This window comes from Lates calcarifer, linkage group LG12, assembly GCF_001640805.2.
Source record: "Lates calcarifer isolate ASB-BC8 linkage group LG12, TLL_Latcal_v3, whole genome shotgun sequence".
Lineage (NCBI taxonomy): Eukaryota > Metazoa > Chordata > Actinopteri > Centropomidae > Lates > Lates calcarifer.
This window is the reverse complement of record NC_066844.1, coordinates 19,241,119-19,256,348: the sequence shown is the minus strand read 5'-3', so window position 1 is coordinate 19,256,348 and position 15,230 is coordinate 19,241,119. Positions and strand designations below refer to the sequence as shown.

The 15,230-nt window shown below is 38.5% G+C and overlaps 1 protein-coding gene across 1 annotated transcript in view; it reads right to left on the bottom strand.

The window, feature by feature from the left end:
* Positions 1 to 1,305: 1,305 nt before the first annotated feature.
* Positions 1,306 to 15,230, bottom strand: part of cpne5b (copine Vb) — a 108,149-nt gene continuing 94,224 nt past the window's right edge. Inside the window, 5 exon segments of the mRNA XM_051074670.1 lie at positions 1,306 to 5,385; positions 6,331 to 6,404; positions 7,042 to 7,099; positions 13,390 to 13,492; positions 14,952 to 15,079. Of these exon segments, the coding sequence (XP_050930627.1) occupies positions 5,194 to 5,385; positions 6,331 to 6,404; positions 7,042 to 7,099; positions 13,390 to 13,492; positions 14,952 to 15,079 (555 nt within the window). The 3' untranslated portion in view covers positions 1,306 to 5,193.

Below are 15,230 nucleotides of genomic sequence, written 5' to 3'. Positions count from 1 at the left end.
GACAAACTTGTGTGAGCTGGAAAAGTAACTGAAGACATTTCTAAGTTTCCTCTCTGTCTTGGTGGAGAGGAACTTGGAGGAAAGTTGGAAATCCACCAGTCTTATTTATTTTGTTTAGATTACAGCATTTTACAGCCTGCAAAGACATGTGGTAGTCAGGGGGAGGCAATTAAATTTTAGAAGATATTTGCATTTTCCGAAGGAAGCCTTTATTTTCTTATTTTTTTAAAAAGAACTCTAATTACCACTTTTTAAAATCCGTGTTATTTATTAGGTTTAATGGACCATGTCTCTTTTGACTTTTTCTTTGCTTACTAAATCTTCAACACATTTTCACACAATAGATTATTATATAATGCACACTTGAATAATGCATATTGAAGACGTTGAAGGATGTCCTGCACAGATGGGTGACAAATTATGGGGAAAAAAGAACCAACATTAAGTGTCTTAGTAAGGTGTTTGTTCATCTTCAGTTGGCAGAACAGCTTCGATGGGCCTTGGCAGAGATTTGCGCCGTGGAATCGTGGGGATCAAATTACGATTCTTTATGAAAGCATTCATATTCACTATGTTTCTCTACTTTTTGTTTTTACTTTTATTTGCCTCTTGTCTGAATATGTTCCTGCGTGTGACATCTTTCATTTTAACTGGTCAAAATACACCAATAACGATGCCAGTCATTCAGGATTTCATAGTAAATTGCAATAATGGCACATCTACAAGTTCAGTTCATTTTACTCAAAGTTTTACTTGAGGTATAGTATGAACAACTGCAACAACATAAATCTGCCTGAGAGCAGCTCTAACTCTCATCATTCTGCATCTTGAACATCTTGCACTGACTGTAATGACCTGTTAGGTCAAAATCACTTCTGCACCCCTTGTTGCCTCATTATGTAACGGTTAATCTGATAGAGATGCTAAAACCAAGAACATACTCATTATATTATTTTACGTTTCTAATTGTTTCAACTTTAGAGATTTACTGAGTTTTAGCTCTGAAACAGGCTTATAAAACCTCATATACTTGTTATATTCATTGCAAGAACATAGTCATAGAATAGAAGTAAAATTAACTTCTAAACTTAAGCCTCTCTGATTTCAAAGCTGTCTCTTGTGTCGTTTTATGTCAGTTCAACTACACTGATGATGAAACAAGCAGTGTTATATCCTAATGTACAGACTCTTGTGTGTCTAACATTTTTTCTTTAAAATGTTGTGGGGATGTGATATAAATGTGATGAGTAACAAATTACAACTCTGACCACTGAAATCAAAGTATAACACTCCAAGAACTTTTATAAAAGTAGTCATTTTTTAATTAATTTTCATTTAAGGCAATCCAATACAAAGCATTTCACAACCCACCATATGACAATAATCATGTACAATAAAAACCCTTTTAAAGGAAAGCAGGGAGTCATGCAAACCAGAAAACTCAAGAGATATAAACAACAAAGAGAAACTGTGGGATTAGACAAAAAAAAAATTAATGTAGAAAATGTGTTAACTGTAACATGCTCATTAGCTACAGTTTTTTCAACCACTGGTGAGACGAGAAATGTTTGGAGAACCAGGCACAAGAGAGAAGAAATAGCAAACAGTCCACAGAGCTTACTGCCATGTTTGGCACTGACATGCATGTAATCTGGCTGGGCTGGTTCCTATTTTACAGATGGCGGCACCGTGAGTAAAAACACTCTCATTGCACCTGGAGAAAACATGCAGTCGATCTATCACGCCAGTATAAGTCAAGGCTTTAAGGGGAGATGAAGTTACTGTGTTGACGTGGACACAGCAGGAGCGATGGCTTGTTCATACACACTCCAAAAATAAATAAATATCTTCAATACAGCAATATTCCCGAAAATATATCAAACATATACAAGAAGCACTCCTTTTTGAGGATAAAGTGCTGATGGGATCTAGATGCAAACCAGCTGTTAGCATTGCACTTTACATTCAGAACAAATATCCACTCTTATCTTTTCAACTGTTGACTCTCATATGCTATACAAAAACCTACAAGCAAATTGCTGTTTGCCATTTTGACCACCATTATCTATTTAACTTAGAGCCATAGTTATCCACCTGAACTGCTTTTCAATACAGGACTAAATGAGATGGAGTGACTGCCTTTCACGCCATTAAGGCCTTTAGTTTGCTACATTAGACATCAGAATAGAACCTTTTCAGCTCAGATTAATTATGCCTCTGCCTTATCTTGTCGGTTTAAAAGGAAAGGACACCTTTTACAGCCCATTATCATCATTGTAACATTGTTTTTGCATTTCTTTGCTCTCTACACTAGTGAGGGGAACATGAAGGTTAAGGGACAAACAAACAAAACCAAGTGAATCTGGAATAATAAGAGAGGAACAATGGCTGCTGTGAAAGAGCACAAACATCGAAAAACAAGTGGAAGTAAATATTTTTACACACTGGAGGTGTGACGAATGAACCACATGAAAATGCCAAGTAGTCATCTGCTAATACAAAGTAGCTGATCCTGCGTGTAATAATATTGTTTTTTTGCATGAGTACCCATGACAAAAACAGCAGTTATTATACAAAATATACTGACATGTGAACTAATCACAGAAAAACTCCCTGTATGCAAAGACCATTAAGTTTAAGTGAAAGCGTTGATTGGAGTTAAATTGTAACATCAGCTCACAATGACAATGCTAATAGACTGATGTTTAGCAGGTAATGTTCCTCATCATATTTAATGTGTTAGCATGCTAACACGCGCTAAGCACAAAGTAGAGCTGAGGCTGATCTGTATGTTATTAGTTTTTGAAAGTATTTGGTCATAAATACATTTCATCCTTTGTGAACCATGAATGTTTGAACCAACAATCTGCTGTTAGTATAGCTGTTGAGATATTTCAGCATTAGAATAAACTGAAAGTGGAAAATGAAGGATCTTCATCCAATGAAAATCCCTAGTTATGCTTCCAGTTTTCTTCATCTATTTAATGATTTTCATAAATTTAGGGTGTCCTGTCCCTTTAAGTACAAGGCTTAAAGTAGATCTGAGTCATACATTGAATTCTGTACTTTTATCAAAACCTCTGCTCTCCTTGTGGCTGTTAAATATAATACTGCTCACTGTATGTACCCTGTGGGCTTACTGATCAAGAGGAAGAGATGCATTTACATGGATCTAATCCTTTAATTTTCTTCATTTTTATGATCTCTGGATTTTTGTCAGGCAGCACATCACAGAACTGTCAGGGATTGTTGTTGCATCATTGTGCATGGATGAATCTCGAATTACAGGCTTCGTTACTGATGCGGTAAAATTGGATTTGCTACATGGAACCCAGTTTGTTTTTGTTTCTTCACACTGAGCTGACGTCACTGATGGTAGGAGGCCACAGAAAGCCAAACAATGTTTAGCACAAAACCATCTATCTTTACCCTGTGGCATAGACAGACTGTTAATGTGTTTACACATGAAAGAATTACTAATGTCGTGACTGTAATGAACATAAATCCTGTAGCTGTAGAGACACAGGAGTGTCTGGGTTGCAGAAGTGGTGTTTTTGGGATAGTACCAGGGCCGTATTAACCTACTACTGGGCCACGGAGCAAAAATGAGCCAAGGGCCCTTTCAGTCACCAGCCACTTTCAGTTTCCTGAGGGGCAGGTCAGTACTCCAATGTAGAAATACTACATAAATGTTTCTACATCTTAATGCCATCCTGCACCACTGCTGTGTCAGTTAGATTGTGATATTTTGAATGAACAGAAATAAGGGTATTAAGACCAGATTTTGACATAATGCCCCATTACAGACAGGTCAGACCATCAAGATTAGCTAAAAATCATCACCTTAAGGCTCTTGTTATTTCTCTTTATACTGTGCATTAATGGTGTGTATTACCAGAAAATGGCAATTAATCAAATTACTTCAAGTAATTGCCTATAGTGAACCTGTCGGATTCTGGGTTGCTTTTCTTGGTTGGTAATTCAGCCTTGGATAGTAATTAGGGTATGTTTTATTATATTTTGTGTCATTTTTCTCTCTCTTTTACACATTTTAAATTTCTGTCTTTTCTTTAGGTGCTAATATATTTTGCATTGATATGTTACAAAATCAGTAAACTTGTGGATTATAAAATGGTTAAAAGTGGTTCTGATTTACTGGTTAATGCTTGTGCAACATCCTCTGTGATGGGAATCTATCTGTGAGAACCCTGAACATGCCTGTTGTAAATAATATATTATGTTGAATTGCAGCTGCAGTACAAATGCAGTACAAAGATATTTGACTTACATGAATAAATTGGGTTCTGTTCAGAAATAATGAATAGCAGCACTCAAGGATTAAATATGATAGCATCATCATAAATCTTGGTGTAGAGACAGGTTGTGCTTTTTATATGCAATCGCTTGAAAATAATTAGTGACCACTTCAAAATTGATTAAGTTTATGGTACTCAAAACAGATCTATCAAATGTCCATGCCACTCTGAATAACATTCGAGAATAAATATACTGGATATGGGCAATTAAATTCTCATACAACATGCTCTTATAAACATTTACTTAATAAAGAAGGTAGGAGGTGATACCTCATGGTATGAAAAGCCTAATTAATGTTAAAAGTAAACTGTAAACTACACACCTTTAGTTTTTCCTCCATTGCAACTGATGCATCAGCAGATGTGGAGATAATCCCACAAATATAAAAAACTAATTCCAGAAGGGAAAAGGTGCCTAAGAAATATTACTGTATTAGGCCACACAAATGACTGACAAGCAAGGCTTTAGGTCAAAGTTCACATGTCCTGATACATTTAGAGAAACAACCACAGACAGGCACAAGTTTTAACCACAACATGACCTTTTTGAACCAACTTGCTGTCAAATTAGATGTGAAACAGTCACTGCCTCAGTGTTGATTAAAAGGCTTTCACCAACAAGTCCTGGAAAGACTGCTAGCCTCTCTTCAAGAGAAACTCGCCAAATGAATATATCACAGAAAAACAAAAACGATTTTAAAAAAACAGAACAAAACAAAAACAAAATGTTGCTCCAATAGTCACTGGGAGGATACGGCACAAAATTCAACACCCACTTCCTGGTGCGTTGTCTCCTGTTTGCACCAAAAAACAGGAGGTAGAGAGTTCCCACTGGACTCTTGAGTGGCTGCTGCATGCGGTCAGTCCTCAGGGGTCTTCAGATCTGCGTGTGGTGGTGTGTGTGTCCAGGTGGTGTGTAGGGAGGCGGAGCCGGGTTGGGTTTGATCCCTCGGCTCTTCATGTACGAGATGAACTGGTCGGGGATCTCTGCTAGCACGTCTTTGGCGAGCCGTGCCATGCTCAACACGTGGTTGCCTGTCCGGTCCATATAATCTCTGAAGGGAACAAACTGAGGGGGAAAAAAGAGAAAAACTCTGACACGAATATACTTTTTGCCAACATATGGTTTCCTGTGTCTAACATAATGCCTACTAGGGTTTTTGGACTGCTGCTGTGATTCATGGAAAGCTCACAATACTTTTTAACAATGTACATAAGTAGGTTTTAGGAGCAGTGTTGTATACTGAATGGAGAAATCCAGAGGGATCATGTTTAAGCCCCGATGTTCGTCAACATTTGCTGGATCCTAGGATGCTGATCTGTCACTAATCCTGTGCTCTAGTTTCCCTCAGGAGTGAGAGGAAATAAATGAGTGGAAAGATAAGTTTTACTTATCCTTATTAATTCAGTACTTTGGATTTTTCAGTATTATGTATTATTTGACAAAGCACATCAAGGTGCCCCTTAGGAAATTGTTAAACAGCCGTGCAAACCCTAACACATCTCATTTTGTGGTCAATTTAGTCAGCAAATGATGGCCCACCTCCACAATAAAACACTACATGGCATGATCACTTACTCTTGAGTTTTGACACCACAGAAACAGAAAGATGACGGGCCTGCTGAAACAGCTTGCTAGTTGTGTGAATAAGACACATAAGGTTTCCTAGTGTGACACATCAAACTTTTAAGTCTCATAGGAACCACAATCTGTTAGAGTTGCCACATGCCAACAGATGGTGTTATGTCAGAGACAGGCATTTTAATGTACCGGCACAACTGAGATAGCAGTATGAATGTAAAATGCATGACATTAAACAGTAAATACTGTATAGCCCTGAGCTTGATAAACATTTCATATCCATATTGTATCTGTACTTGGGTGTGGTCGAGATTTCCAAGTTAATCCTTTGAATTCTGTGAAATTTGACCCCACAATCCTCTCCGTGTTCCTGATCTCGATATCTGGAGTGAATGTAGTCCAAGTTTCTTTCATGCTGTAAAGGGCAGTCACCTGAACAATGTCTCTTTCTGCCAGCTTCCCTCGGGATGAGATCCTGATGTCATCGCCATCCAGCTCCACCATAGCTGGAAGACACAAGTTCACACACACACAATGTGAGAACCATGCAAGCTGAACCGCCTGTAGTACAGACACAAGGTTGATGTACTTCTGACTGAAAAATTTAGTATTATATATCATATTGATGTCATACCTTTAGCTTTAGCATTGGTAAAAGAGAAATAGTGTTGAGTGGTGCAGCTATAATCTGTCCTTTATTGCATGTCTAATCAACTAATAAGTCCTTTATTACAGTCTCTGTGCAATTTAGAATGATCGGTACTAAACACTGCAAACCCAGCAATTAACCTCAGCCATTTCTTCTACAATTATGCTTGCATCCACCTACGCATTCCCTTCTCTACCAACTCAAATTAGTTTGTACAGTAATTTTCTCTCTGGTATTTCTCTGAATTAGTGCCAGTGAGGTTAGTGTTGGCTGTAACACATAATAGACTGAGTATGAATTAAAATGTCAATTAATGGCTCACGTCTTAATCTGTTTTACTAAAGCAGATTGTTAAAAGACTAAAACACAGCTGAAGCTTTTAAAAGATTTTTTTCTTTCTAAATATCAAATCTTAAATGTGCCTGCAGTATAAAATTACCGGAATATTTGATAATTATGCCCATGAATTGGTTAAAAAAGTAAGGTCTCCGTACCGTCAAACTCAGCCTGACCCACTCCGACTATGATGATGGACATGGGAAGCTTGGCACCCTGCGGAAATCAAAACAGAAAAAGTGAAAACAAGTACAGAAGTACACATTTCTTCTGTTCATCAAAGGGGGAGAAGCTTGTCCACATCACCAGTGACCTGTGGTGTTCATTACTGTATGTCAGACATTATGGCAGTTACATGCTCACCCATGTAGGTTACAACTGCACTAATGTTCTGTATCACCCTTTAACTTGCTGAATGACCTTTTCTTTCCAGAGAGAGAGAGAGGACGATGAGTTGTAGACAGGGGAGTCAGACAAAGAGGGCAGGACCGTGGGATACCAATGTTAATCTTCAGTAGAAACTTATTTTTGTTTCTGCTCATACACCAGATGTTTAATGTCCCTGAATCCAATTTTCTGTCATATGAATGGTTCCCTGCTCTTATCTTGGGGTGACACTCTGTGTTTGCCCACTGAATGCTGGTTATCAGGCCTGAAAGTGGAGATTAAACTCACTGACACCCCCCCCCCGAGATACTGGGCCAGCAGGACAGTAGTATCAGTACCAAAGCTCATTTGATAGCTAAAAAACAATCTAACCATAAGCTGATCCCTGACATAAAAAATTTCACACAAAGATATTATCACATTTATACTCCCAGATTCCCAGGCTTAATTGACAAAAGGCTAACTTTAAAAAAAAAAAAAATGTGTTGACAATAGAAAGTCCGAGAAGCTGGTTATGGCTAAAAAGAAACATTTGTCTGCAGGGGAGGACAAAAAGTGATGAAGATACTTTGATAAGGTCTTACGTGGCAGCGGATGAATGACAGCATTTGTGAGCCAGGAGAGGAGGGAGAGGAAGGAGGTGCTAAATTCAGCCAGTACAGCAACCATCCTCAGTCACCCGCCCAGCCACTCCCAACCACACCCCATGTCAGATAACACTGCTGTTAGTCTCTCCACTGTCAGCAAACAAAGGCAAAGTCTAGATGGAAAAATCAATCAATGGAAACAAAAGAAGTTACCAACAACTATGAAACATGTAGAGCTGGGAAATATTATGATACTATGGTATGATGACTTTTGATGGATTTGCATTGTGAGCATATGGTCTTACTCTGTTGTCCAAATTAATGATTCCATGTACTGTAATTTAACAAGACTAAAAGTCTACAGCCATGCTAGCAGCTCTGCGATGCTGCACAGTGGTGGTTTGAGCTGAATGCTAATGTCAGCATGCTAACATGCTCACAGTGGCAAAGTGAACATACTTGTTAAGGACATATGATGTTTATCAACTTGTGTCGCGTGCAGTAATTAAAATGTTCTGAATTACATTTCTTGACCACATAATGATAATAGATGAAAATAATCATAATCAGTTTTTGATAGTTTGACAGGCACCATTAAAGTGATTTTCTTTCAGTTCTGCTTGAGTGACAGGGACTGGTTTGATCATCAAATTTATCACATTTCACCCTAAGGAGGACATAAATATCTGTACCAGTTTTCATGGTAATCCATCAGGAATTTGTTGACACATTGCACACAAAAGTTGACACCAGAGGAAAAGTTAGGCGATCACTAAACTCTTCAGGAGACATCATCTTGGAACCATGACTGTACAACATGTTGTGTCAATCCATCCAGTAGATACTGTTTCATAGTATAAGGGAATGTTTTTCATTTCAGAAGGATTGTTAATTTCTACATCCAGATTTATGAGAAAATGTGGGATTTTTATGAATAAAATCTGGTACCACTAAAGTCACTCTCATTCAATTCTGCTTGAGTGACCGTTACTGCATTGCTCTTTGGCAGGCCATGTTACTGCTTGTTCTTGTAATTTCCAGATAGATGGTAACATAAATGCTCAATGCAAGAGCTGCTATTATGTGTAATGAGTTTCTCGCAGTCACATATTTTCACAAAGCCGTTATAACAAGTGCAGTTTTATCTCTGGCACAAGACAAATGCACTGTGGCAAATCAGGCAACCTCTTATTGCCACAGGGATGAAAACAGTTTCTGTCGACACCACCTCAGCAGCAGCACATCAGCGCGATTATCAGTGTTCAACACAACTCCTGTCAGTGCCTGTCCTCCCACGCACATGCACAAATAAACACATACTTGCAGACATGTGTGTGTGTGTGTGTGTGTCTGTCTGTGTGCGTGTGTCTGTCTGTGTGCGTGTGTATATCTTGAGACACACGCACACATCAGAACATCAAATGCCACCAAAAATAACCTGGCAATCCACCATGCCCCACTTTTGCCATCCTCCTGTCACCCTGACTGGCAGCTGAGATCCAGTCTAATGAGACAACAAAACAAAGCATCAATCAACACTCATTACTCCAACAAACTCACTCTGGATTTGCCGCTTAGACTCAAATGTCATCCAAGTGCTGCACTTTGATGGGTCTGTATATATATGTGTTTTGGAGAGGTGGCTGTACTGTCTACACTGGAGACACCTGAATCATTAGACCATCTCTCACTGGCTGTCTCGGATTTCAGCTCAGAGAGAAGCTTATGGCAGCGGATTGAGAACACTCACAAACCAGCTATTACTATTACTATTCTACTATTCCAGTAGTTATAATGAAATGTCAGGAATAATCACCCTCCATCATACACAGTCCTCTGTCCCTCATATAGTGACAGACACAGAACTTGAAAAGGACATAAAAGATTTAAAGTAAGAAAAAAGCTGTTAATGTTTAAGATCAGGTGTTAACGCTGTCACATACTTTACAGTCCATGTTCACACTGAATTTATGTTAATGATTCTAGATTTTTTTTGTTGATCATTCCCATTAGAATGGTCCCAGAGTCATTAAATACACTGCTTCAGTTATTTTATCCTAATAACTTTAACCTTGAATCATTTCAAACATATCCCTTTTACAGAGGGAAAGCACCCAGAAAGCATATGCCTTTTGATAAGACAGCACAGTTCTTTGAGACTGTTTCTTCTTTTCCTTTTAAATCTTCAACTAAAGCATATGTTACATTAATGTCATATCATCAAACAGCTTAAAAAAATCACATAGATCCTTGTCACATAGTCTAATTCTCCATCTAAATTACGATCCTGCTGGGTAATGGGACAATTACAAAAAAAGTAATGGTGGTGGTTAAACCCTGGTTAAACAGTAATAGCCCAAAAAAGGTGCTTGTTTAGTCCCTGAATTAGTAAATTAGTAACTTTGAAATTGAAAAAATTGTCATTTGAGACATTTAAATTGCAACTTCTTTATGTCTGCTTGAGTATCATTATAAAATAAGCCAATATAAAACGCCGAACTGTTTACTAAACCCCTTCCTCAAACAGTGATCACCCAATCAGAGCTTAGCAACAGTTAGTAGACATGGCATGCCTGTCAGATTTTGGATTTCCCCGTATTTTATAAGTGTTGGTCATGGAGCAACAGAGTGATCCTCAGCATTTAAAAAGTTTGTTGGATGGCATTCTGAACCAACTCATGGAGCTAACATTAGCTTAATTACCAGTTATATCTGCTAAAATCTGCCAGCGACAGTTGTCACTTCAGCCGGCAAAATCGGTCACTGCCGATCACAAATGAGAAGCTGCTTTTGTCTACCACTGTCTGAAATCAGTCACTCATTTGTTTCAAATTACAGAGAATATCAATGGTAAATCTGTCAACTGTCAACTGCTTTTGTGCCATGCGCAAATGGAGAGCTTGACAGGCGTAGCAACAGTAATGAAGGGTATGAGGCTTAGCAAACGGTCAATTATTACTCGATATGCTTAATTCTATTACATGCAGAAAGTGAAATCATAGAATCATGACAGGGTCATGACATATGTAACAGCTATTACCGGTGGAATTTGGATGTTTGAGCACACAGAATAGTTTACACAGAACAATGGACTGTGCAGCCTGCACTTGTTGTTGTAGTGTACATGTGGAGGTCCTGTTTGCTAATGGTGTACAGCTCACTGCTACAACAACAACAACCCAAACCAAGTCTGTAGAATCAAATAGCTGATCGATTCACAAACAGCACCCAAATTTACATAAATGCCGCTCGCTTTCTCCACACCTTAAAGTTGGTTTCACATCACCAGGTATTCCATTACTTCTTACACAACAAAGTTCAGCATCCAATACACAGTGAAAGGAGGACAAATGGTTGTGAAGTGACTTTTGATGGGCTCTGGCACTGATAAAGACATGACACACAAAGCACTGACAAATAACAAGTAGAAGATGAGAAAGGGGGAAAAAAAATCAAAGGCAGCAGAGAATTTTGTCATAAACTGAGTGTGGTGGCAGAAGTATGGAGAGAGCAGATGAAGACAAAGAGGTTCAGATCTTTAAGAGGAGAAGAGATGGAGAGAGACAGTAAAAGTCTTTATATTTGTGAGTCTCACAGTTCCACAGAGAGAACAAGGCAGCAGAGGGACCTGAGCTGTGAGCAGAAGAGGGGGATGCTGGGTGATTGACAGCTTTTCAGTTTCTGTAGTAAAGCAGATTCTGTTGCAACTGATAAATCTCCTTGTATTCCACCACATGGGTCTGTGTAAACTGTCCTGCCACATGCCCACATTTTTTTAAAAAAAACCTCCATGAACAGATGTGAACCCACTGCAGATGTTCACACAAAGTTGTGCACATTCAGGCTTCCTCACTCTGCTTCTCGCTCTTTCTTGAAGATACCTTCCAGCATGAATAAGTATGAGGATGGACTTATATAACCTCAGCACTGTGTCCTCCCTTGCCCAGGATCCGTAGAGAGTAAAAGGGAAATGCAGAGGAAGAGGCAAGCATCAGTAGACAGTCAGAGAGGAAGCAGTGAGATAGAGCAGCAGGCAAGATCTTAAAAGGAAGGTGTGGCTGTTCTAATGTTTTGACTAACAGTCGCAAATTCCCTTTAAATCCAGTCTGCTGGGTGTTCTGTGCCTGCGGCGGGCTGAGGAGGAGGAGGAAGGAAGAAAAGAAAAGGAAGAGACAGAGGAAAAGGAAAGGAAGCCAGCTACCTGCTATTTAAAGCTGAGAGGAAAAAAAGGAGTTAGGACAAGTTCTGGTGAAAGCTCAGAGAAATAAAGCACAATGTTGTTTTTTATTTACTGAGGCAGCAATATCTTCTCAAATGCTGTATTTAATTAAGTCTGTTCACTGCAGTTTTAATGCTGTTTTTTTTTAGTAAGAAGGGAACACATTTGTATCTTTTTTCTTTTTTTCTTTTCTTTTTCGGTAGAGGATTGATTCACAATAAAATACAAGTATAATCTGTGCCTTGAGCTACTTTGGGGTGGTTGTCAGGTAAATCATTGGTGTATAATTAGATTTTGAGAGTACTCTGCACTCTCTGAAAGTTTTGATACCAGCAATTACAGCACAAAGATGTCAGTTGTGTGAAGCTTTACAGATTGCAGAGCAACTGCTACTGTCCTGCTGTGTATAGGTTGTAGTGATGACCATAATGAGCATATGGACTACATATTTTTGTCTGAGGGGACAGCTAATCACACAGTATCCACATAATCCCACAAAAATCATTTAACTGATTCGCAGTAAATTAATTGACATCAATATTGATAATCTGTTAATCATTTAAGTGATATATAATGCTAAATCTTTCTATAATTGTAAACTGAAAATAATCTTCAGTTGCCTGGTCATGTGTTGATTGGTCTTTTATACATTGATTTAAAGGAAAAGTTTGACCTTTTGGGAAATATGCTTTGTTTTCTCTTACAGAGAGTTAGATGAGATGATCGATACCTCTTTCGTGTCTGTCCAGTCAATATCAATCTACAGACAGCAGTTAGTTAGCTTAGCTTAGCATAATAAGTGAAGGCAACAAAATCCACCTACCACCACTTGTAAAGTTCAGTAATGAACTTGTCATATCTCTTTTTGTTTAATTCATGCAAAAAACTAAAAAAATAACAAAATGAAGTTTTACCCAGGTTATCTTATATGACAGATATCTTGGCTGGGAGCACCAACTTTCTAAAGTCCTGTCTTCACCATAAGGTTGCCAGGCAACCAGCAGAGATTTTTCTACCTTTGGACATAGCTGAGAAAACAGGTAGCTGCTTTCTCCTGTTTTCAGTGTTTATACTAAGATAACCATCTGTTGGCTGTAGCTTCATATGTATCCTAAAGATAGAGTAAAATCAATCTCATCCAACTCTTGGCGACAAAGCAAATGAGCGTATCTCAAAACATCAAGCTGTTGCTTCAAATCCTTCATTTCATAGCACCATTCACTTCAAAGGCATTTCCTTCTAACAGGCATTTTGTGTATCTTGTGTACTGCAGGAAAGCACATTGCCCCCACCCCCCCATTTCCCATTCTTACATTTACAATGGCCTCTTTGGTCTGGGCCATGTCGGAAATGACGCCGTCTGTGATGATGAGGAGCACAAAGTACTGAGAGCCGTCCTGCACCGCTGCTGCATACCTGTGTGAACATTAACACACAGATACAGACAGAATTTAAAAGGGCGCTGTTTAGCCCTATCTCTTTAATACAAAAGAAAAATCTATGTAGAAAAGAAAAATCCATGACTTGACAACATGACAACACATGCCTTATCATGTGCTCTCATCACATGCAAATTCAATAAAAGCGTACTTTGTCATTGCTCTCCTTCAGATAACACTCATTAAAATTCCTCATGAGTACCCATTTATTAATCAGCCCAAACAATCAAGTTTAAAACAAAGCTGGTTTACACTGTTTGATTCACAGATTAATACCTTTGTTGAAATCTCTCCCTACTTGACTTCACCTATTCAAATGTTAAATTCTAATGATGTTTGTGTATTCTCACAGCGATGGCTCGCTGCTGCAGTTTTAAAAAAGCGCCTCCATTTTTATCAGAATGACATTTTTAATTACAACAGAGCATTGGCGTAATCAGATGGAGAATTGTTTGGCTGTGACTCAACAAATGAGACACTGAGGGAAGCAGTGACAGGTGGAGGTGTGTGTGTGTGTGTGTGTATGTGTGTGTGTGTGTGGGTGGGTGGTTGTTTGGGTGGTTGTGTGTGTGGGGGGGTGCGCACAAGAATCCACTTGGATCATGTCGCAGTTTGCATAGTTCTTTGTGTTGTTAACCGAGACTGATAGGTCGGTATATGTTAACGGCTATAGGCCCTTTTGTCATTTGTTCCATCAGTTAAAACCGCCACTCTTTTGATAGCTGTCCAAATTCATATGATCCAAATTCATATTCAAGCATGTCACATCCTGTTTATTGTGTCTGGAAGGACAGATATTGTAAGTGGTGCTGGGTCAGAAAATCAGTGGCACAAGAAATCAAAGCCAGATAAGACCAGCAATAAAGCATATTGATATGATCGATGATGATCACAATCTGTATGCAAACATTGCGATGACTCAAAATTTCTTTCTGAAAAAACAGATTGATTTATGTCATCGTCTACAGGTCCTTTGAAAAACATTGAGCTCTTTTCTCTGCATATGAATGCTTTCAAGAGAAATTTGTGTGGATTTCACTGTTTTTATCATTTTCTTTTTAGCATTAAATAGAAATAGGAATAATGTTGAAAATATAGTGAATGAATCACAGGCAGAAAGAGTTACCAAATGAGGAAAATCCACAGAGATGAAACGTAAATGACTGATACTAAGAAAAGAGGGTTATAAATAAGGAGTCCAAAAGTTATAAAAAACAGCTTTTTAAGACTCTTACTGTTTTATTACTATGTGCTTGATATTAATACACTTGATAAATGGAAGGAAGAGGAGGATTCCTGGCTTATGTGGCAGAAAGTAGGTGAAAATGCATCTGTACAGGTCTAAATAATCTTTTTTTTAAATATCATTATTGCTTTTCCACTTAAATGGAAGCAAAACAGGAGACTCTATTCACCAGCTTTCAATGCTCTCTCACCTGGCCACATGGTTCACTACAGGAGCGAAGTTAGTGGGCCCATACAGCTGCACTGTCTTTAGACTCTGGTGGTATGCCTCTAAGATGCCTTCGATACCATTGCAGTACGGATTTTCCATGTTCCCATTCTGGAGAGGAGAAAACCAGTGCAAACAGATAGCAATTCAATTCCATGGTCTGGGTGAATGCATTTATCAAACAAAGAAGCAGCAAGATCTTAATCAAAGTACACTTGTTCAATCAGGCATCATTTATGTGTTTCATATTACCAGGTCATGC